Source organism: Sylvia atricapilla, chromosome 5 (genome assembly GCF_009819655.1).
Source record: "Sylvia atricapilla isolate bSylAtr1 chromosome 5, bSylAtr1.pri, whole genome shotgun sequence".
NCBI classification, from domain to species: Eukaryota; Metazoa; Chordata; class Aves; order Passeriformes; family Sylviidae; genus Sylvia; species Sylvia atricapilla.
Window position 1 is genome coordinate 47,045,002 of NC_089144.1, and position 21,623 is coordinate 47,066,624.

The following is a 21,623-nucleotide window of genomic DNA, read 5'->3' on the forward strand; positions in this document are numbered from 1 at the left end:
ATCAGATAACCTCACCTTCCATTTCAAGGGACTCCAAGATTAACAAGTCCCCTTGTACAGGGTTTCCACCTCAGTGGGATGTGATACTAATGGTGCAGCTGCTCTTCATACCAATCTCAGCTAATATCTCCTCAAATCCAGTGCTGACTTCAAACTGGCTTCAGGAATTCCCAGGGTTAGTCTGTGAGTTTAGAGAGCTCTCAAATGGGTGTCTTTGTTGGCCTCTCAGAAGGCCAAGAAAGATCGTGGCTGTATTCCAAGCCCTGCAGGGTTGACTACATTGCATAGGTGTTTTGTAATTTGGAATCACAAAATTATAGAATGGTGTGGAATGGATGGGACCTAAAGCTCTTCTAGTTCCAACTCTCTGCCACGGGCATGGCCACCTTCCACTAGACCAGACTGTCCAAAGCCCTATTCAACCAGGCCTTGAACACTAACACGAATATTACTTTCTTCTGGATGTTATCTTCCAGCCCTCACAGAGGGTCAAGCGAGATTTGTGGAGAGACACTACTTTCAGGTTTGCTTCATAAGTAGGACTGAAAGCAGAACAAAAACCCCCAAACAGGGAGAGTACAAAAAACGTGCCCCACCCGAAGGCTGCTGTGCAAAATTATGCATTAGCACAACATTGATACCGTGCTAGAAGCCTGGAGGGAAGGAATGAACATGTTTTGCTGGAACAATGCTGAACGTGCAGTATTCCTGGAGCGGCTTTAACTCCATCCTGGGCCCAGGCTCCCCTCGCTCCCCGGCACAGCCCCCGGCCTGCAGCGGGCGCCCCGGCAGCGGCGGGTGCTCTGGGGCCATCAGCGCAGACCTGACGGAGCGCTCTGCGGGCCGGGCCTCTCCTCAGGCCGCCCCCGGGGCTCGGAGGCTGGCGCGCGTCCTTCCGAACGTGCCATCTGCTCCGCCGCTGGCCCAGCCGTGTTTACTTCTTGAAGGAATACTGAGGGGCGCGCAGCCTCACTCACCGCCCGCCTGCCTGGTCAAACACGGGGCTATGTCGTGACTCGGGTTTTAGGGCGGCTTGCGGCTGCTTTCCCAGCCCCCTGCGCTCCCGTTCGGGCCAGGAAGCAGTCTCGGGGAAGCAAGGAAGCAGTGACGGGCGGAAGGCGCCATGGCGGCGGGCGCGCGGCGGCGGCAGCTCCCGGCCTGGATGGGAGCGGCGGGGCACGGGCGGGCGGCGGCGGCCCCGGCTGCCAGGGCCAGGCGGCGGCGGGCGGCGGCGGGCCGCAGGTAGCGCCGCTGTGGCGGAGAGGCGGCTGGGGCGGCGGGAGGGAGGGCGAGCCCGGGCGCTGCCCGCGCTGAGCGTCCTCTGTGCACTGCCCAGGCCGGCGACGCTGTACTGCATGAACGAGGCAGAGCTGGTGGAGGTGGCCCTGGCGGTCCTGGCCGAGGTGAGCTGGGACCTCTGAGGGTGGGGACGTGGCCTTGGCCGTACCCGAGCACGGCCGGGCGGCAGAGCTTCGCAGGATGGGCAAGGAGCGCTGCTGCCCGCGGTCCCTGGAGGCCCCTCTCCAGGCAGTTCGGAGGGCGCTGCCGGTGCCGCATGGCTTTCCTGCTCCCTGCGCTCTGTCCCGGCGGCGCTGCTGCCTTTGCACCCTGCCGGGCGCTGCAGAGCAGAACCGCGGACCCGGGGCCTGGCGAGGCGTGGCTCGGGGTTGCTGGGCTGCCCTCCTGCCCCTTGGGGCTGCTGCCGGCGTGAAGTCACGCACGGCCGGCGCTTGTTGTTTTCCCTCTGGTCAGAATCTACAGTGCGAGGAAGGTGAAGAGAAGGCCCTGTCCAGGAGTGAAGAGGAGCAGGAACTCCCACCAACGCCAAACGAGGTTCCTGGAAGCACGGCTAACACGGATGGAGGCAGTGACCACGGTCCGGCACTTCCATCCCCTCCTGCTGCTGGTGCTGACGCAGAGAGGACAGGCAGGGAGGACTCTGAGGACGATGTCCTGAAATACGTGAGAGAGATCTTTTTCAGCTAACAGGTCTTCCCTGACTTCCCAGAAGAGGACACAATGGGGAGGATGTCTCCTCTCGCGGCCCTGAGAACGGTGGGAGAAGAGCCTGGAGGGGGCTGTGCATCTGTCTGCTGTGTTGGTGCCCTGTGTAGCTGGTAGGATACCCATAAAGGCCGGAGGGGGAAAGCAGGAGTTCTCCCACTCTGTGCTGAGCTCAGTGGGATTTGGCTCCAGATTAGGATGTGTCCATTTCTGTTTCACATTTCAGAGCATGGCCAGATTAAAGAGAACATTCGGGTTTCCGTGTGTATCCCTTTGATGGGTCAGTGTTGGGCATGGAGGGGAGCAGGGAGTTGCTGACCATGAGAGCAACATGGTCATGGTTCAGCCTTGTCCTTGTGGTACCTCTGTCACAGCTGCAGTGGCAGGCTGTTCCCATTGGGCCTGGTGCTGAATTTGCCTCCAGACTCCAACAGTCCTCTCAGTGGTGAGGAAGATATGTGGGAGCAGACTGACAGGGGACAGCACTGCCCTGAGGGGGCAGACCCCATGGCAGCATGCATGGGGGTCTAGAAAGTGATGAAGATGGCTCAGTATCCTCTTCCCAATCCAAAAAGGGGACAAACAAACAACATGAGGCCAGGTGTGAGAGCATGTATTGAAGAATCAGTCAAATCAGCATCACCAACCTCATCCCCACCAAGGCTGAAGCAAGAGAGAAAAGAGACCCTCATGTACCTTGAAACAAATTCACTCAACAGCAAAGGATATCACTGTTAAGCAGGCATTCTTTATTTATGTAAGTGCGCTCAGCCACTGGATGAATTCCTGCAGTTTATATTTACAAGGCTATTACATATTCACTACACAGACAAATCAATAACTTAAAATGCCTATTTTAAAAAATGATTATACGAGCAGGAGTTAACTATTTCAGTCTTTTCTGCCATCTAGTGTCCCTTAGGGATTATTACAACCTCCTTCGGGGTTTTGGTGGTCGTTCATTCGTCTTCGTCACTTGTCCTTTTATTGCACTTCCTTAATTGGTGCATGTTCAGTCTGTTATCTTATTTTCAAACTACAAAACTGGTTCTTTCTGGTGTTATTTCTTTATTGCCCTAGATGGCTTTCTTCACAGCCTTGAAGGTTGCTTGTTGATTGGCTGCTTATTTAAGTGATATATAATCTGTCTATTTAGAAAGAAATTACCTAGTTGGTTACATTTTCGTGAACATTTGTTAGTTCCTAGTTAAACATAATCTACAGATCCTGGTTTTAAACTCCCTGTATCTTTGTTATATTGTAGGGCTAAAGGTATTAAAAGCATTTTGTTAGTTAATTACAGATTTAATCACATACTACGAGATACTAGCAACGTTTTTTACTTAGGCTAGGTATGGGCTGAAGGCTTTTTCCACTGTGTGCTCGTTCTGCTACCTTCACTGCTCTTTGGGGCCAGAAATGTCACTTTGATGCTGTGCCCCAACCTGAGGAGTGTTACAGAATGTAGCTGGGAAGGTTCTGTGGTGTGCTGTGGCTGTTGGCGTCAGCTCGATGCCAGACTGCTGCACACAGCAATGTGCCTGAGCATGGCTTGACATGAGCCTTTGGACTGGGAATCAGATTTTTTCTAGGCAGTAAAGCTGTATTGGCATTACTATTTTTAACATTTTACTGATAACTCTTGCATCTTCTTCACTGTCAAATCTTAGTGAGCAGGGCCTCCTCAGTTAAATGGCTTTAACACGTATGTGTATGCTTGGCCCAGCTGAGGTACACAGTGGCAGTGAGAATCTGGAGTAGTAGCAGGGCCTCAGTCCCAAGCAGTGCCAGGAAGCCTCCAGTGAAATCAGAGGGATGAATCCACTGTGAGGTTTGTAAAAGAAATATACCCAGGCCTCCAGACAGGATTATCATCTTGATGAAGGATATGATGCAGATCGTCTTCCATCCCTCTCTCTGCTCTCTACAATTCACCATTAAAACATAAAGGAGGTGGAAGGGGATGATGACCAGGCAGGTATACACACAAAACCTGGCTAGTGCCATTTCTAGTATACTGATGCCTATTGCCTCTAGACCCTTGCTGTCCAGGCACTGCAGCTCCCCGGCTGTATCATTCCACAGGCAGAAGTTGTAAAAGCCAATGCATTTGTCAGGGAGGTTCACCAGGTTTCCAGCTTCATACAACAGTGCGTAGGACATCAAGACCAAGGTCCCAACATTCAGCATGTGGAGCAGGTTCCTGGTACATCTCTCTTGCAGCAGACCCATCCTGATGCCTACGTGCTTTCTTGCTACCATGGTAAAAACTGCTGTGGGGATGCCTGTTACAAAACATGAAGGAAGGACTCCTCAGTTGTTGCTTCTTATGGCACCCTTCCCAAGATGGGCTCTGAACTTTAGAGCTGGGGTCTAGGGACTCCCCTTGCAAATAGGAGTTATCTCAGTCCTGCCAAGGACTGCGCTGCACATGTGTTACTGGGTTGAGGGGTGTGCATTTGGTGCACTTCTGGTAACCTCAAAGGTGGCTTAATGATGTCCCATGTGTGGACAGTACTGGGAGGAGAGTATGACTCAGCCCCACACATGCCCTTTGCACCATGGTCTCACTGGAAAAGAGGCATTTGTCAGCAACTGCAGTGATGGGAGGAGAGAAAAACTGCTGTCTGGTAAGAAGCAGGATAAGAGCTATTCTGGAATAATGCGTTTTTTTCTGGTTTTATCAGACAAAGACATCCTTTGTGATTTTTGGACTATTGAGTAAAAGAAGTAGGGGTTAAGAGCTATTCTGGGAAAATGATTTTCTTTCAGTTATCAGACACTCCTTGTGATCTTTGGACTACTGAGTAAAGTGCAGACATGACAGGATCTGAACTGCAGGGCTCCCCTTCCCTCCTGCCCTTGTCCTATAGCTCTGGGACCCAGTGCCGTTGATACCACCCATTTCCAGCATCTGAGCTCCACATGCAGGTCCTTGCATGCCTGTAGATTTCTGAACACAGCAGGACTGAATACCTGCAGCTCTGCTACCCGCTGAGGCTGGCAGACATGGTGCTCCTCTGTCTTGGTTGCCTGAGGACCAGTGCCCTACACAGACAGGCAGGTGCCCAGCTCAGAGAGGCACCCTGGATCCACCTGCCGCCATTCCTCTGAGGCCTGGGGGACATGGGTGCTACTGAGACACACCTCTGATTGCTGTCCACCTGGCTCCTCTCTCAGACTTGTTGGCAAACCTGACTCTCCTCCTCTCCCTGGAATGTATACTGTCCTCAGTGCCGTCTTGCAGGCTTCTGCTTCACGCTGAAAACAGGGAAGTGGCATCAGGAAAGGATATCACTAGCTGCAGAGCCACCTAGCATTGAGGCACTGTTTACCCCAATCTGCAGAGAGGCATAAACATAGGACTCAGAGACCTTGGCTTCAAGCTTAGCCTCAGGCCTGAATCTTTGCAAATAACTCTTCTTCCCTGTGACAAGCTTTATCTGCTGAGAATAATTTACCACTTTCCTTCAAGAAGTTCACATTGGCCCTACTGTCCCCTTCCACTGCCTGTTAACCCAGTGGCATATCCTTCAATCCTGTGTCGGCCATTTACTTAAGAATTGAACTCTGGGTCCATTCCAGTTCAGAATTGTCTGTGAATCTGTCATATCCTGGATGTCCTCCTAGAGCATCACCCAAAGGTGATTGTGGATTTGGTACAGTCTCTGAGTTCTTAAAATGCCAGGAGAGACTCCATTCAATCTGTACTCAACACCTGGTGGCAGTGCTGGTGACTAGAGACCTTTCAGCATCCCTCTCCCACTCCTCATCTCTCCCTGGAAACTTGGAAGTGGGGCACACCTCTGTTTCATGAGTACAAAGATGAAGCTTCTCAATCCCAAACTTTTCCCAAGAGCATGGCATGGCATGGAAGGGGAGTCACAGCATCAAACACCAACCTGTCCACATACCCTTTTCACTTTTCCTCACTTCTTGTAGTATCCCTTGGAGGGCCTCTTCACAACAGACTTCTGGAGAGACTGGAAGGTCACATGGAGGGCGCCTCTTGTTCTGAGTCTGCAATGAAGACACAAGCAACCAGGAAAATATCTATGCTTGGGCACAGACTGTGCTGCAGAATGAGACCTCTGGCAGATTTCACCATGGTTTGTCTTGCCCTTAGTATTGCCCCTTGGTTTGTCTGTCTTACACATGGTCTCCTGCACCCAAGCATTGCTCCTCTTCCTCTCCCTGTTCCACAAAGGCTCACACCACTCATTTTTCTCCCTGCTGTCCTGCCTCACAGCCCTCAGAGCAAGAGCAAGCTGCACTTGGAGGGAGTTCTTGGCTGGCTGACCAGGTCTCCAGGGGATTTCTGTTAGACCTCAGGGCTGGGACCACTACAGCCCAGCTGACTCTTGGCCCTGCCCTCCTACCAATCCTTGCTTGTATTTCTTTAGACCAGTTTCCTAAGGAAGGCAGGCTTGTAGAAACGTGGCTTTTTGTTCAATCATCTCACGCTCACTCCCTCAGCATCCATAAAATATAAAAGCTATTAAAAATTGTCCTAGTTGCACATGTTTACTAGAGAGGGGACAGAGAATTAAATTCCTATCAGGTTTGTGGTAACATGTGGCAGGGGTGGAGGACAGCCACCTCAGAGACCCTGTGCTGCTCTGTGATCTCGGCATGTATGAGGACCTGGGGAAAGCCCCTCTCCCAGGGGACATATTTTCCCAGCGATGTCCCTCTCTTCACCACCAAATTGCTGGCATCTTTGCCTCCTGCTGCCTCCCCTGCCCAGGCCAACCCAGTAAGTAAATCCCTGTCTCCAAATGTGACTGGTAGGACCAGAAATGTGACTGGTAGGACCAGCTGCCCTGTGCCAGCTTGGATAGAGAACTCATGACTGGTCTGTAGGTGGTGAAGGCTGAGTGAGTGCCTGTCCAGCCACAGATAGGACATTTGTGAGCTCTGCAGCTCATCACTGAGGCAGGTTTGGCAGCAGCTTGGCTGAGAAGCAAGGGGCAGACAGGAAAGAACTCTCACCCAGTGCACAGCTTGGGTTTTTCTCAGACAGCGGCAGCCTTGCTGCCTCGGAGGAGGTGTCTGTGCCTTTGGATGGAAGACTCTGAAGCTCTTCCTCAAAGGTGCAAGAAAGAGGAACCTGAACATGGCACAGCGAGCCGCAGCCTGGATTCAGACTCCTTGTTCCTGGACTGGCATTGATAGAAACACTGTTTCACCATAGGAGAGCTCTGTGTGTCAGTCTCCCCAGCAGAAAGAGGCCCTGTGTGAATGGCTCAGGAGCTCCCTGAGGTCTTTGTGTGGGAAATAAGGTTCCTAGGAACCCTCTGTGTTTTGGGACTGCACAGCACTTTTTTCTGCTGCTCACAGGCAGGTGGGCAACCTTCCCAAGCTGGGAAGGCTGGAGCTGTGCCTTCCTCCAGCAAGCAGTGGTGGAGGTCCTGGGTAAGGGGACAGGAAGGCACACAGCTCTGCCACAGGACCTGGCCTCTGTGCAGGGACAAGCACCTCTGTGAACCACTGGATGCCATTGCAGTGGGGCTGAATGCAAAGGGGTGAGGGAATGGGCATTTCCTTTTGCAGTGAAGAGACCCCCAGACAACTTAATTTTCCTGCATCCCCTCTCCCTGGCTGCTGAGGGGAGAAATGCTGGACAAGAGTGATGGGAAAGTGTCAAGGTTTGGACATGACACTTTTCTTTCAAGACATCTGTACTATCCCTTCACCACCTCCCAACCCCAGCTATCGAGATCATCTTTCCCCCTCAGGCAGGATCAGCAGCAGAGAGACCATGGGTGAAGATAGGCCACTGACAAGCTAAGGATTGCTGATAAACAGAAACCAACCAGTGGCAAATGGAACTGACTGTGGGGGAACTGCCCTTAAAAGCGTCTTACGGCAGGGGAAGGACTCTCCAAGACATCTGCACCTACAACACCACTTTTCCTGGCAGTTCTCCCTAATGCCAGTGACATTAAAAAAGCGGGGGTCCCTGGAGGATACTTACAGACTGCCCATTTGGGTGGATGTGGAGCTGAAACACGCTGGAGAAGGCTGTGGTGCTGTTCCAGGAGCCAGGTGGGTTGGTGACTGCTGTCAGTCCTGTGCTTGCTGGTGTCTGTCACCACAGCCTGTTCCGTCACATGCAGATAGTTATCTGCTTTCTCTTTCGGTTCTGAGGGCAGTGCTCTTCACCAGTACTCAGTCAGCTGCGTATGACCAAGAAAACAAGCCAAGCCCAGTTCCACAGTCTGCGCCAAGGTCAGGCTTGCATTTCCTTTCCTTCTTCCTGCTGTGCTAACCAGCACAAATAACTGACCAGGTCAAGCTCACCCCAATTGTTGTGCTATTAGAGTAGCTTGGATGTCCGTGAGGGCTTAGATGAATTTGTTTAGCTTTGTTTGTATACTTCTTTAGAGGTCACTGACCGTCCCAGCATGGACCTTAGCACTCCCAGAGTTCACTGCCAACACAGCGCTTCTTGCACTTTGGAAGCTGATCCCCTTCCTCTGCTTCCCAGACACAATGTCACCCAAGTTCCCTTGCTTACAGCCACAGTCCTTACACAACCACAGTGCAAGGTGCCAAGATGCCTGCTGCTACAGGGAACCACTGAAACCTCCAGTTATGTAAGGGGCAAAACTCTCCTTCCTTCAGTCCTCTTGGGCAGATTTGTATGTCCTACTAGCAGTCTTTGTGGTGGGTCTGTTAGGAGGGTTATGTGTTGGGGGTTGATGCATGCAGGACACTTAGCCATGAAGCTGTTCACAGATTTTCACTAGTAATTCCATGTTTAGGCATGGTCTAGAAATCTCCATATGGTACATATGTTGTGAGCCTGTAATACTGACACTCACATCCAAGAGCACAAAGTAAGTGGAAAGAAATATGGGAGGAAGTCCTAAGAGAAGCTTAATGGACAGAAACATGCAAGTAGCTGTGGGGGATTGCCCTCCTATGTGCCTTTGTGTGTGGAATAATTTGAGCAGAGGAGAGGGACAAGGATCTGGATCAAGGGAGTTCAGATCATGGATGGCTTAGATGGGTTCTGGTGGGTGGGGACAGAAATCCTGCAGCGAATGAAGCCCAGTACTCCAGAGCTGCTGAGCTGAAAGTGGAGAAGGAAGCCTTGGGGCTGAACATGGCCATCTAGCACTGGGCCTGATGTCCGGGAAACTTAAGAATAAGAGACTTCTGAGGCAAGACCTCTGTTCCAGTGAAGTAACATGCTTTGGCAGGGTGCCTGTTTGTGCTCCCAAGAGGAGGGTCATGCGGTTCGGCAACATGCTGTTCGTTTTTCTGTCATTCAGGGAGAAAAAGGGTTTATAATTTTGATCTTGTGATCAACCAACTCCTTAGCTGATCTCAGCACCTCAAATGAAGCCGCTGTTTCACTGCCATGGGCAGAAGGCACAAACACCTCCTTCAAAAATATCCTTGCTTTTACATTGGGGTCCTGTTTGCTGGGGTAATCAGGATGGCTGCCACAGTGGGTCTGCTCCATCATGCCAGAGCATTTCTCCCTCAAGCCACTGTCCCCGCAGAGGGGCGGCTGTTCCAACACCATGTAACCTGACGCTGCTTCCACTGTGCACACACCTTCCTTTTTCTGCCTTTTTCCCCAAGAGAAGATCCCTGTTCAGCCGAGCTGGTTTTCTGCCTCACTTGCTTGACTTCAAACATTTTGGAATTGCCGCCGACTGTGCCGTTAGGAGGTGATTCAAAAGCTTAAATGTTTAAAATACACAATTTGGGAATGTTACTCTTGGATTGTGGTATCTCGCTGACCAGAGCTGATAGCCCAATTGTGCGCTGTGGCAGAAGCACTTTTCAATGTTTCCTGCAGAGCTCCATGTCTCCTCCCCAGCAGGGTCTCAATCTCTGCTGCTTTTAATGCCTCCTGGGATGCCATAGCTACTAAAAGGGAGAAGTCCAGTCAAAATTTGACTCAAGACTTGCCCTTGTTCCCAGCTGACCTTTTGGTTCTGGAGGCTTCCTTCCACACCTTTGGCTGCCTCTCTACAGTTACCCTGCCTTCTCCTTCCAGGTAGTTGGGCAGGGAAGATTGTGCCCAAAGGCTGGGCAGGATGCAATATGCCTTTCCATTCTTCTTCCTAGGGACATTTTACAGATATGTTCTGACTACCTCTTGGGCTCCCACTGCCAAAATCTATCTGATGATGCAGCAGTTGGAAAGGGTAAGTCTGATGGGGATAGGGTAAGCAGGGGAACGAACATCGACATGTCTCATGGAGAAAGAATGGGAAGGGAGAGGATAAAGAGAGCAAGGCTTCTAACTGTGTGTGCCTGGAGATAAGAGAGACTGGGTAGAGTGCTTGGGCTGCTTGGTCCTGTTTTCTGTAGGTGGGAAAGGGGAGCATGTTCCAGGAGCCACCTTCTACTAAATTCCTGTGTGAGCGTTGCTTCCTGGAATTGTTTCTTGAAATAGACATCATTTTTTGCATGCATTAAGAAGGTTAATGTGGCTTTAAAGTGGAATTAACTGCTTTTGTTCTTGATTCTCATTGTGCAGTTAAAGCAAACACTCAGCAGTTTAATAATAGTAGCAATCATGAGGAAAGCATGAGATGAACTGTGACTTTCCAAAATTTTTAGCTTATTTTACCCTCTTTTTTTTAAAGTAAACTACTACAACTTATCCCATATATGATTCTGTGGGATAATACTCTAGTCTGGCTATAAAACACAGAAACAAAATATTAAGAGCCAGGATCTTTATTTATTTGTTTGTTAAACTTCCTCTAAGCAATGCCAATTCTGGGAAAACCAAGAAGAATATGATCTGTTACGATACACAGTACCTAGAACGGAAATCTGCAGCTGGGGAAGGAAGTGCCAAGCCTGCAAAAACATTTAAAGAGACATTTTTTGTTAAATCTCCTCTTTGGCAGACAAGCTCTTACTGATCATAACACTGCAATGTACTCAACTGTACCATACTTAACCCTACTTAACTGGACTACCTGTCCCACAGAAGACAATTATGACTGTAATGATCTCTGCCTACACTCAGAGGCTGGGAGAAGGGGGACTCCCTTTTAACTTCACCTCTTCCTATGTACTGTGAGTGGCTGATTTGTCTTTTTTCTCAAGATCTGGATCTCCAGTGCCTCGGCTGGTGTGACAGGCACAGCCCCCACACTGATGGCAGGTGAGCACTACATGTCCTCGCGTGCCCAAATGAGTGCTGCAGGCCAGGCCCCTGGCATGACCCCCTCAGCATGACCTGACCCAGCAGAGGTGTCTCACCAGCTGGACATGGGCCAGGTTAGCTGCAGCTGGCTTTAGTAATGCACGGCATGTGCCTCCTCTCAGAACTACTGGGTGATCAACATGTCCATGATCAACAGGTGAGATGAACCAGGTCTGACAGTGTAGGTGGTGGTGTGTCCCATGAGAAACAAAGAATATTTACAACGTTTTTAAACACCTTTTATTCTAAGCAAAGCAGCGACTTTTACAGTTGATACAGAATTCCATTATTAATATTTAACCCAATGAACACATTATTACAAATGCATGTACCCTACTGCTAATAGGGGAAAATATTTTTTGACCTCTCTGGAATTTGCCTTGGGTTAATTTTTTCTCCAGTGAGATTGTTGTCAATCAGTAAATCATAGTGTAGTAATGTGATGAAGACAGTTTAAATTACAGAAAAATGAGCTCTTCCAAATGCTGAGATTGAGGGAAATCCCAGTCAAAGAACTCCATACTTATCTTTGTGGAACATACTCTTTAATGAAGTTTGAGATTATAGAAAAAAAAAAAAAGAAAAGGCATATTGGTACTTAAAGAATTAAACAAACCTGTAATGTTTACTTTTTTTCACTGGCTCAGGTACCTGAAATATGTTAGGTTGAATATCAGTGCCTTGAATCTGTGAAACAGAGTAGTGCCTGGAGTTTCTGAAAAAGAATAGAAACAGGAATGAATTATTAGTACTAACAAGTTCCAGAAGACTGGTTGACAAAATGGTATTATCTATCAGTCAGCCTTTTTAGGGGCTGTTCAGGTAGTGTACACCAGGCTAGGACATGGGAATCTTGGTAAGAGTTCAATAACTAATGGGGAAACAGTTACCATGTGAAGGTTGGTATTTTTCTTTTGGTGATAAAATTGTTTGTGTAAAGTTACAGTGATTAAATGATTAAATTAAATTGTCATATATCTGTCTCTGGTCTGCAAAAAACACCCCAAGCATGTTCCTCCTGGAATGAAAAATATGAGTATTTTTGCTTTTTACGACTTCTGTTCTTAGCAATGCTGTGGAAATATTCTCTTGATATTTTAGGGGATTTTTTTCTGGTGTCTTAGTAACCATTTTGATTCATAAGGGAATATTACAGTTACAAATTTAAAAAGCTCCCACAAACCAAACCAACAATTGCAAATAAACATGATAATCACAATCGCAGAGGGAGTACATGTAAGAAAGCTGCTCAAGGTTGAATCCCTTATGCTGTTCTTTTTAGCAAAAATTTATGAACCTGGATACAAAGATATAGTGACAAGGGAGCTCACTTCCTACTCACTTCCTACATGGTTTGTTTATTTTTAGTCTGGGAACCTGGACGGCTATGCTTTCTCACTAGTATTAAATGCCACTGCTCTGTTTTTCATATGTTTGGGCTTCTGAAAAGAAGAATTGGCATGAAATGCAAAAAAGCTTGAGAAATGCTGGTCTATTTCTTGAACCAATAAAAGCATTAACAAAGCAGTCAGCATTAAAAAGTTTATGTACATTAAGAAAAAATATTACCCATCAAAATATCAATGTGACTTCTTTCCAAATAACAGTTTGCTTTCTCTAGGCAACAATAACAGTGCTCCTATTTTACATCTTGAGGCCATATAATTTTTTAGGCTAAACATCAGCGAAGTGTCATTGAGGGCTATGTTCATCTCTAGCATGAATTTCTGTTAAAAATTCTACTGCAGCTCTGATATTCCTTCCTAGTCACATTTTTTCAAATGCCTTTAGCAACTTTCATCAAGATCAACAACAGAAATTTTATTAAGTCTTTTGATCTAATAGACTTAGTCACTGAAGTAGAGCCACATGGGAAAATGCACATAATCTTTAGAGGAAGATGATTCAGAAGATTCTTGAAGGGATCGTGATCCATTTAATAAACTGTTGCTACTTACTTTACATGGTAACAACATCACCCTGAGAAGTTTTGCTTCTGGTACTCAACCAGCAAAATAACTTTATTCCTTGCATGAAAGATGTATGAATGCAATCCATACAATTTCATTGTATGAAAGATGTCTTCACATATATTTTAGCACCAAACTGACTGAACAGAACCTAGTGAAGCTTGACCTGACAATTAGTTTTGCAATGTGTACATGTGTTTATAGGTCTTGGCAAGCCTAGCCTTACAGGGTCAGGCTCTTAGGTGGCCAAGGTGGTGTTCAGTCATGAACATCTCCTCCTCTGCTAAGTTTTTCCTTTTTTTTTTTTTTTTTTTTTTTTTTTTTTTTTTTTTTTTTTATTTACAGCATTTATGTCACAAACAGGAAGCATCAATTTACAGGAACTATTATTGTTGGCTAAATTTCATCCAAAAGTAATTCACTCACAAGAGTTTGCTTTGCATATCTGTGGGAAACCTCTTGAGTAATAGTATGCCAATCACAGGCACCAAAGAAACAAACACCAAGTAACCAAAGAGAAAAACATGCTTCAACTCTTTTTTTCTCAGCAAAACATGTAAATAGAGGTTACAGGAAAATGAAATACCTCTTTGTCCTCCTGTGAAATCACTCTTTTAAATCTGAGGCTACATTTGTCTGTGAGCTTAGATGTAGGCAATAGGCCCTTAGTGACACCGTGAGGACTCTTCTGCATGTGCGAGAGGAGGACACAGCTTCTGAACCCTCTGAACCAGGTGTTGCAAAGTATGACACCAAGGTACATGAGCATGGTACTTCTTGTGCTTAATGCCAGTGCCCTCCCCATCCTGACCCTGTGACTGCTTACTCAGCTGTGCTGCAGAAGCTGACAGGTGAAAGCCCCCTTCTTTGGAACGAAAACTGCCTTGTAGATGATCAGGGTTAAGCTACAGGGGAAATGAATACTTCTGGTCTGCACTGCTCATTTGACATTGTTCTCTGATGATACATCAAGATCATAGAACCATGATAGAATCACAGAGTGAGCTGGCTTGGAAGAGACCTTAAAGAGCACCTAGTTCCAATTCTCCTGCTATGGGCAGGGATACCTTCCACTAGACCAAGTTGCTCCAAGTCCCATCCAACCTGCCTTGAACACTTCTAGAGATAAAGCATCACCAGCTTCTCTGGCCAATCTGTTCTGGTGAGTCTTCACCCACGTACTGAAGAATTTTTTCCAAACATCTAATCTATAGGTATGCACATGTCTTTTTATTTCTTTGCATTTCAGCACCAGTTGTGTAGCTCAGATCTTGATTTCTATACTACGGACATCTTAAATTTGATGAGATAGATGCAACCTAAAAATGTTTCCCCACAAAAAGAAATGTACAGAAGTTTTATTCCCTAATAAATGACCACGTTAGGGCCACAGCTCTTCATAACACAATGCTCACCTCTCTAAAATCACATGCACCTCTGGTCTCCCAGTCACTCACAGTCTACACGGGCAGAGCTGATGGTGTTTAGTAGGTATATTGTTTGGTCAGCATACAGATCCTTGCTCTGCTGTCAGTTACCCTGAACTTAACCACTTTGGCTTACAGCAATCAGTGTCTTCCATGGTTAATGAAATAAGATTTACACAAAACCAAATAATACACCTTTTAGTGTGCCTAGATTGATCTGCAAAAAGTAAGGCTGCAGAAAAAAAAAAAGCATATTGATTTAAGTGATGCAGTAAACCAAGCTCTGTATCACCACAGTTTTTTTCTTCACAGAAAGGCCACTGGCATTGATGCAGTGCTTTGCTTCTTCCAGTGAACTACCAATTAAGATTTGACTCTAAGGTTTGTGTGCAATCTTTTAAAAAGTGTTAAATTAAATTGTGTGACTCTTGTAAGTCTAGTTTAATAACATTTCTAACATTTAATCTGGCATTCTTTATTAGATACAGAGAAGATATAATAAATTGTGGCATATCTGAATAGTTCGAAGTTAACTGGAATTCCAGTTAAACACATCAGAATTCAGGACCTTGGAATTCACCCTGGCTTGCTGTTTCATTACCTTCTCATGTTCCTTCAGGTACAGATAATAATAAGAAATACTTCAAATTTTGTTTATTGCTTAGAGAAAGCCATTATCAAATTTATTATTGCTATAAACCTACAGACTATTATGTTTTTCACAGCTGGACTAATGACGCAGGAGAAAAGGCCTAGGGGAAACTTCCATTACCTGCTTGTGAATTACACAGTAGTCCAAGAATACATTGTGGAAACACTGTCCTATGGACTCCAAGGCTTTCATATTGAAAGAGGTGTTTTGTCTGCAGCCTGAAGCATCAGTCTCCTATAAATTAGGGATCTAGAGGCCAAAACATTCATTTGAAAGAACGGAAACATTATTTAAAACAGGCTGTGACAATTTGAAAAACATTAAATGTACTAATTGTAACACTGGCTTTCTATACAAGAGTCTTTTTTGTGTTAATTTGTTAGAGAAGTTAAACTGGAAGGATTTAGTTTACTGGTTTGAAGTTTAGTTTAATACTCAAAGGTTTAATTTCATATCCGGTGTATCAATGTCTTTGTGAGGGAAAGTCTGCACAAGAAGTCAAAGCCATTTGTAGCAAAATATACAGCAAACTTGGCAACCTTTGCTGTCAAAAGGGCATCTGGGTTCTAGTCTGAACCTAACTTCATTCTCAAAAGTAGTTGTATGCCAGAAAAGAAGAAAATGAAAGAAATAAAGAATTTGAAATGTTAATTTTTGCAGAGGACATGGGGAGAAATATGCTGAAAATGTCTTGAAGAAAACTCTTTTACTTTGAAGATATTACCAGAAAGGAGAAAATATATTCAAGGAAAGCCTGCACAATATTGAAGAACAAAATAAACCACTCTGAAAAGAAACTTAACCTCAAAACAGCAATCAGAAAGTCTTGGGTACAATGCAAAGATGTAAACAATACTGAAACAGTAAGGGACATAGAGATGTCAAACTAACAAAGATATTTTGGAAAGAAGTATAGGGTATTCTAGAGGGAAATAAAGGGAGAGTACCTTTTGATCATGCGTTAGTTATACCAGATGGAAGGGGAACAATTCTTAACAATAGATCTGTATTTGAAGTACAGCTTCTGGCCTATTAAAATGCTGTGGTGATTTCCCACAATCAAAACATCTGGATTCAACATAGGTACCACTTTCAAGACAAAATTATCCTGCAGGAGTTGAGCTTTGCTTGAGTCACCAAGAATGAAATCCATAAAGCCCTTTGTTATCCAGGAATTCTTAGCTTCTACTGGATGAACTCTCACTATCAGTATCACAACCTTCTTCTCAGTGCCCTTGCCACCTTTGGAGGGAGGTAGTGGTGGTGATAGTTAAAACATACACTGCATTTTACAGTGAAGGGCATAAGATGTGAATCTTGAAGAATTTAGACACCACTAGACCTTTAGAGATGGCCACCCGGTACTCCTGCAGGTTGTTGTAGGTGTACGGATAGTAGAGGGCAAAGTAGCAGGTGTCTTGGTCAAGGAACTGGAACATCCATGTGAGTGAGAAATAATGATATCTGTCTTGCCCTGAACTGTTTTTGTAATCCTTGATTTATTTCCAGTCTTTACCAGTCATTTCTTATGCTGTTCCTTAACACTGATTTCTGAGTAGAGCAGTGGCCACAAGCCATGTTTATACAGGCTGTTTACTTGCTAAAGTTGTCAGTAGTGAAGCACTAAAGCATCCCTGCCTGCATATTGCTTGCTTGGAAGTAGTACACTGTGTGTGTCTGTGCTTGTGTGGAGGTCGGTGTGGGGTCAGCCAGTACTCAAATACATAATTAGTAGGCGCAGAGCAGATTCAGTGTGATGCTGGTTAGCACTGTAGGATGAGGTAGTGTCAAATAATGTGCAAAAGCACTCTGCATGAAAAAGCACTCTGCAGTAAACCAGGTGTGAATCTCATTCACAGTGTTATAAATCAAAGTCTAAGTAACTGCCAGGAAAAGATGCCTAATCTCACCAAGCATGTCAGTAATACGACTGGTATCTTGGTTAGAACTCTTAGTAATAACTAGAGCTTTTGTAGTAAAGCATCCCCCACCCCTAAGTGGGCATCTCTGTATAAGGAAAGAGTTTCAATTTAGCTCTAGACATTTTAGGAGGTTTACGAAAACTTTCCATACCCTTCTGACAGTAATTGGCTCAGTACCAAGAGATAAGCACCTGTTGGACTTTGTCACTGTTCTTCAAACCCTGTACCTCCCCCTATTGGCAGCAAGCCAAATTGTCCCTCCTAAAACGCTAAGTATTTAAGAAGGAGCAAAAGAACTAAGGGGCTTTTTGGAGTGTTTCTAGCAGGGTGCCAGAGGTTTTCTCAGACATCTGTGCGTGGCTTTTCTTTTGTTTTCTGTAATGTTTGTTGTTTTTCATTTATTAAACCTTTCACTTTACAAAACACCTCTGCAGAGCAGTCTCACCAATCTGCAAGGGCTGGACCCTCAGAGATTGATACATTTACAGGTGGCTCATAACACTGGCCACGTGTTAAACTGTATCAGGGCTTCTTGAAATGTTCTCCACACTATGCTTTAAAAGGGAGTGCTTAAGAAATATGTTGAGTTTTTGTGTTTGATTACCACCTAGAGAACACATTCAGTGCTACGCAAGCACCCATGTTTTACTGCAGCTTGATGCTTGCTATCCCATGAATTGATAACTGCTTGTATCTGCCTGCATGTCATTCCTCAGGAGCAGGAGGGGCAACTGGCCACAGTTAAAGGCAGCAGTTTTCTTCTCCTTGGTTGGAAAGTTTCATTAATTGTGAAAAACGAGTTCCATTCTCTTAGAAAAATTTGTAAGTTTAATAAAAAAATAGACAATTTAGGAGACAGAAAAGCAAAAGTTCCAGCTGGGGTGCCTTACCAGAAAGCACACTCTTCTCTTTCAAATATTGTGTTTTAAGCATTGCTATGTTACACATTCAATAGATCTTAATGCATAATTCAAACATTCTTTTTGGGTTTATCTGCTTCAAATCCCCTCAATCATTTTATCTGGTAGATATATTTATTTATTTGTGGGTGGCTCCATTCTCTCTGGTAACATGGATTTCATAAATCTTTTTCCTGAGGCTTCTGGTTATTTTCATTTGGATAAGTAAACAGAAAGTTAGCAGCTTTTATGGAGGGATACAAGGTGACCTTCCCTCCATACCTTCTGGTTTGGTCAGTTTAGATCTTACAAAAAGAAAAAACCCTAGTCTTTTTACTATTAACACTATGTTACAATCAGAAAAAACATTCATCACTTTTCTAAAATCCATTAATCCATTAATAAAACACAATACAATACAATTATACATATAGTATTCATCTAATATTTGCAAAAAGTCAACTTTATAATATGCATTTATATTAATGAAGGCTGAGAATCAAAATACCACTACATCCACTTTGCTGGAGAGGTGTACAGGCTGAAATAAGGCAACTTCCAGTTGCTTGTGCATGAAGTTCAAGTCAGTAATAAAAAACATGGAAAGTTGCATTTTTAAAGAACAGCATCTAAAAGACTGTAAGAGAAATCCCTGTCCTTTTTTACAAAAAGGCAGGGAGCTGGGATTTCAAGTGCTCCTCCACATCTTATCCCTTGTGGTAAATTAGCATGTCTGGTTGCAAAGGACAGAGCTTCCTTCCTAATCAGCAGTTATCAGTTCTCCTGGCAACCTACTCATGACAGGTAATATGCCCATACTGCAGAAACAGCTAATTTCTAAATGAACTAATGTCAAAGAGTACCAGTGCTTTTCTGTGTATTACAAGCCTTTATTAACTCTGTTTGCCTCAAGAAAGGTAGCAAATCCCTTTCAGTTTATGCTTCTGAATATTTTGTGGCCATGACTAGTTATCCTAGGATTGCAAAACTATTATAATTCTTTCTTACCCCTGTAAAAGTATCCTAGGACCAAAATCAATGACTGCCAGAAGTTCCAAGTTCATCCAAGGCAACTGGATCAACTTAGCAAACATAGGAAAGAATGAATAAATCTGATACTCAAGCAGTGACAGTGGAATAAGGCAGCTAACTCCCTTCAACTCTGTCCAATGACTCCTTGCCAGACAGACAAGCCTGTATTCAAGAACTGATCCAATCTGAACAGGTTTTGTTTATAAATTTTGGCAAAAACAAAACATTCTTCCAACACAGACTTGAGTGTTGATATTGCAGTTACACAGCTCTCATCTTTTTCACTTTCTCTTTTGGCTCTTATCTTTCTTTGCTCATATTTTCTCAACAAACTCACTTTAAGCTGGTTCATATTGTTTTTCACTGAGAACAATGGCTTGAGCTGAGCTGGACTTCTGGGATAAGTAACAGGACAAGCAGAAGTTAAAGAAGATGAGGCAGATGTGTAACTATGTGACTAGGTTCCTTCTCCATCTATAGGAAAATAATTTATTCCCAAGTGCTTTAAAATTACATGGAAAATCACATTGATTCATCAGGCTTTGAATTATATTTGTAAAGGAGATCAAAGCAAATGCTTACTCTACCTACATTTGACAGCAAGATTTCTTAGACTGTCCCCATCTTATCCTAGATAAATCACTTCTAGATAAAAACTCTTTTGTCAGGAGCTCTTTGTCCGAACAGCAGCATTTTGTCCAAACATGTCATGTAAAATGATTCAGGGGTAGTGAGTATCCACTCTGAAAAAGGTAGCAGAATAAGGGCATAGATGTCTCAGTCCCACCTCTATGCATTTCAAATTCTGTTTATTATTTCTGAATTGCAATTTGTTGTATATATAAAGCACACAAACTGCCTTAGTCTTCACTATCTCAGAATAGGCTTGCACTAGGACTTCTGTACAGACTGCATAAAATCAGTCAGTAGCTGACATTCCTATTTAGCCCTAGAGCCCTGAAATACAGTACCGACATTGCCAATAACTGGACGTGAGATTTGTGCTGAATCTGTAAGACCTCAAGACTAAAGTCTGACCTTATCTGCCTGCACCTTTGTTTCACTTTATTTAGCTGTGACACCAATTACTCTAATTGACATGTATGTCTAATTTCTTCTACGTTGTTTGCCTCTGTGTGATACAAACATAGGCTTACACAGACAGCAGTAACAAGGAGTTCTATGTAGAAATGCAGGCCTACAGCTGGACAAACTGTGTTTTAGGGGTAACAAAGAGACATCTGAGGCTGGTGTGGGGTTACTTGCTTGTCAGCAAGGAATTCTTCCAACTTGGGAAAAGCCACTCTAATGAAAACATGATAGGCAGGGAAAAGATTTTGAAAAAAATCTTTTAATTGGATAATTGGGACTGCTAGTACTGTGCACTGACTGCAACACTGCACAGAGTTAATTACTTGTCATAAGATCATAGATATGAAAGGATCCCCTTTCAAAGCATTCTTTATCCTTCCTACTGTCTCCTTATATCAAGCCAAAAGACAGAGGTTTGGTTTCGTGCAACTTTTTATTTGCTTTGGGTCTGAATCAGATATCAGCACCACTAGTACTTTTTTAGCTGGAAAAAGAATTCTCATTGCTTTAGGCCTGATTTCTAGATTTAATTCTCTTCACAACAGACAAAATCCCATAATAAACAAAAGGTTTTCATATGGATGATCTGGTTTCAGGTGTAGATGACATCATATATGAAAAGTAAAGGAATTAAATACAAAACTGATTAACCTATTTTTAAACTGCAGTGGATACCTGGGATGTAAGGGATGCCTGGGTCAATAATGGGTGGTTAAGGGTGAGATGCAAGGTGAGACTGAAATAAGTGCTCACCTAGGTCAAAAACCAGTAAGTAAGAGTAGATGAATTTCCAGGTATTTTCAGAGCTTAAAGTAATGTGATCACTGATATATTTTCCCTTGCTTTATCTTCCATCCTGAGGTTTTACAGGGAAAATGTAGAGGAAAATTGAAAAGGTCTTAATATGCAAGAACAGTGCCGACTGTCTTCTGTCACAAATTAGCTGGGGGGGCTCTTCATCCTAAACCAATTAAATTTAAATACTAAAATAAAATTGAAAGTCCATAGCAGGATAGTTTGATTTTGTTTATTTTCAGAGAAAAGCTGCCTCTTTTTGGGTTGGCCTGCAGAAGAATTAGACCTAGTGACTGTAGCCAGTGTACTCCACCATTATCCCATGCCTGGATTATATTCCTGCCCCCTGAGGCTGAGACAGGGTACTTTGCAGGTGTTTGAAGAGGCATGGGCAGGAAAGTCTGGTGGGTTATACAATGAAGGCCCAACAGAACAGAAAGGTCTCTTAACTGGCCTTAAAGTTATTCTATTTGCAAGACGAAAATTTATATTAAGTGATCCTGTGATTTGCAGAATTACTTTTTTCTTTTCTCAAAATGCCAGTTGAATGATCAGATTTACTTCCCTTGTATAAACAAAAATTACTGTAATCTAATTACAAGTGAAATAAACTTAATCATATGCTCTTATTTCAATGATCCAATTT

At 44.4% G+C, this 21,623-nt stretch overlaps 2 protein-coding genes and 1 long non-coding RNA gene across 6 annotated transcripts in view; 2 read left to right on the forward strand and 1 right to left on the reverse strand.

Moving 5' to 3' along the window:
- Nucleotides 1-1,123: 1,123 nt before the first annotated feature.
- On the forward strand, nucleotides 1,124-2,264 carry CYREN (cell cycle regulator of NHEJ). Its single transcript, XM_066319405.1, has 3 exons — nucleotides 1,124-1,242; nucleotides 1,337-1,403; nucleotides 1,753-2,264. Exons 1-3 carry the CDS (start codon nucleotides 1,124-1,126, stop codon nucleotides 1,984-1,986), a joined length of 420 nt encoding a protein of 139 aa, XP_066175502.1. The 3' UTR covers nucleotides 1,987-2,264.
- Nucleotides 2,265-2,732: 468 nt separating this feature from the next.
- TMEM140 (transmembrane protein 140) lies at nucleotides 2,733-8,116 on the reverse strand. Of its 2 annotated transcripts, XM_066319402.1 has the most exons (4): nucleotides 7,982-8,116; nucleotides 5,907-6,024; nucleotides 5,152-5,265; nucleotides 2,733-4,289 (listed from the first exon to the last, which is right to left on the reverse strand). In XM_066319402.1, exon 4 carries the CDS (start codon nucleotides 4,264-4,266, stop codon nucleotides 3,703-3,705), a length of 564 nt encoding a protein of 187 aa, XP_066175499.1. In that variant the 5' UTR covers nucleotides 4,267-4,289; nucleotides 5,152-5,265; nucleotides 5,907-6,024; nucleotides 7,982-8,116; the 3' UTR covers nucleotides 2,733-3,702. The 2 variants fall into 2 exon arrangements, with proteins under 2 accessions (XP_066175499.1, XP_066175498.1); XM_066319401.1 differs by lacking the exon at nucleotides 5,152-5,265.
- A 37-nt stretch (nucleotides 8,117-8,153) lies between these two features.
- LOC136361461 (uncharacterized) overlaps nucleotides 8,154-21,623 on the forward strand; it is a 49,239-nt gene continuing 35,769 nt past the window's right edge. For all 3 annotated transcript variants that reach the window (XR_010743638.1, XR_010743636.1, XR_010743637.1), the window contains exons 1-4: nucleotides 8,154-8,235; nucleotides 10,093-10,172; nucleotides 10,970-11,146; nucleotides 14,898-14,966. This is a non-coding gene — a long non-coding RNA (uncharacterized lncRNA). The remainder of the gene's footprint in view (nucleotides 8,236-10,092; nucleotides 10,173-10,969; nucleotides 11,147-14,897; nucleotides 14,967-21,623) is intronic.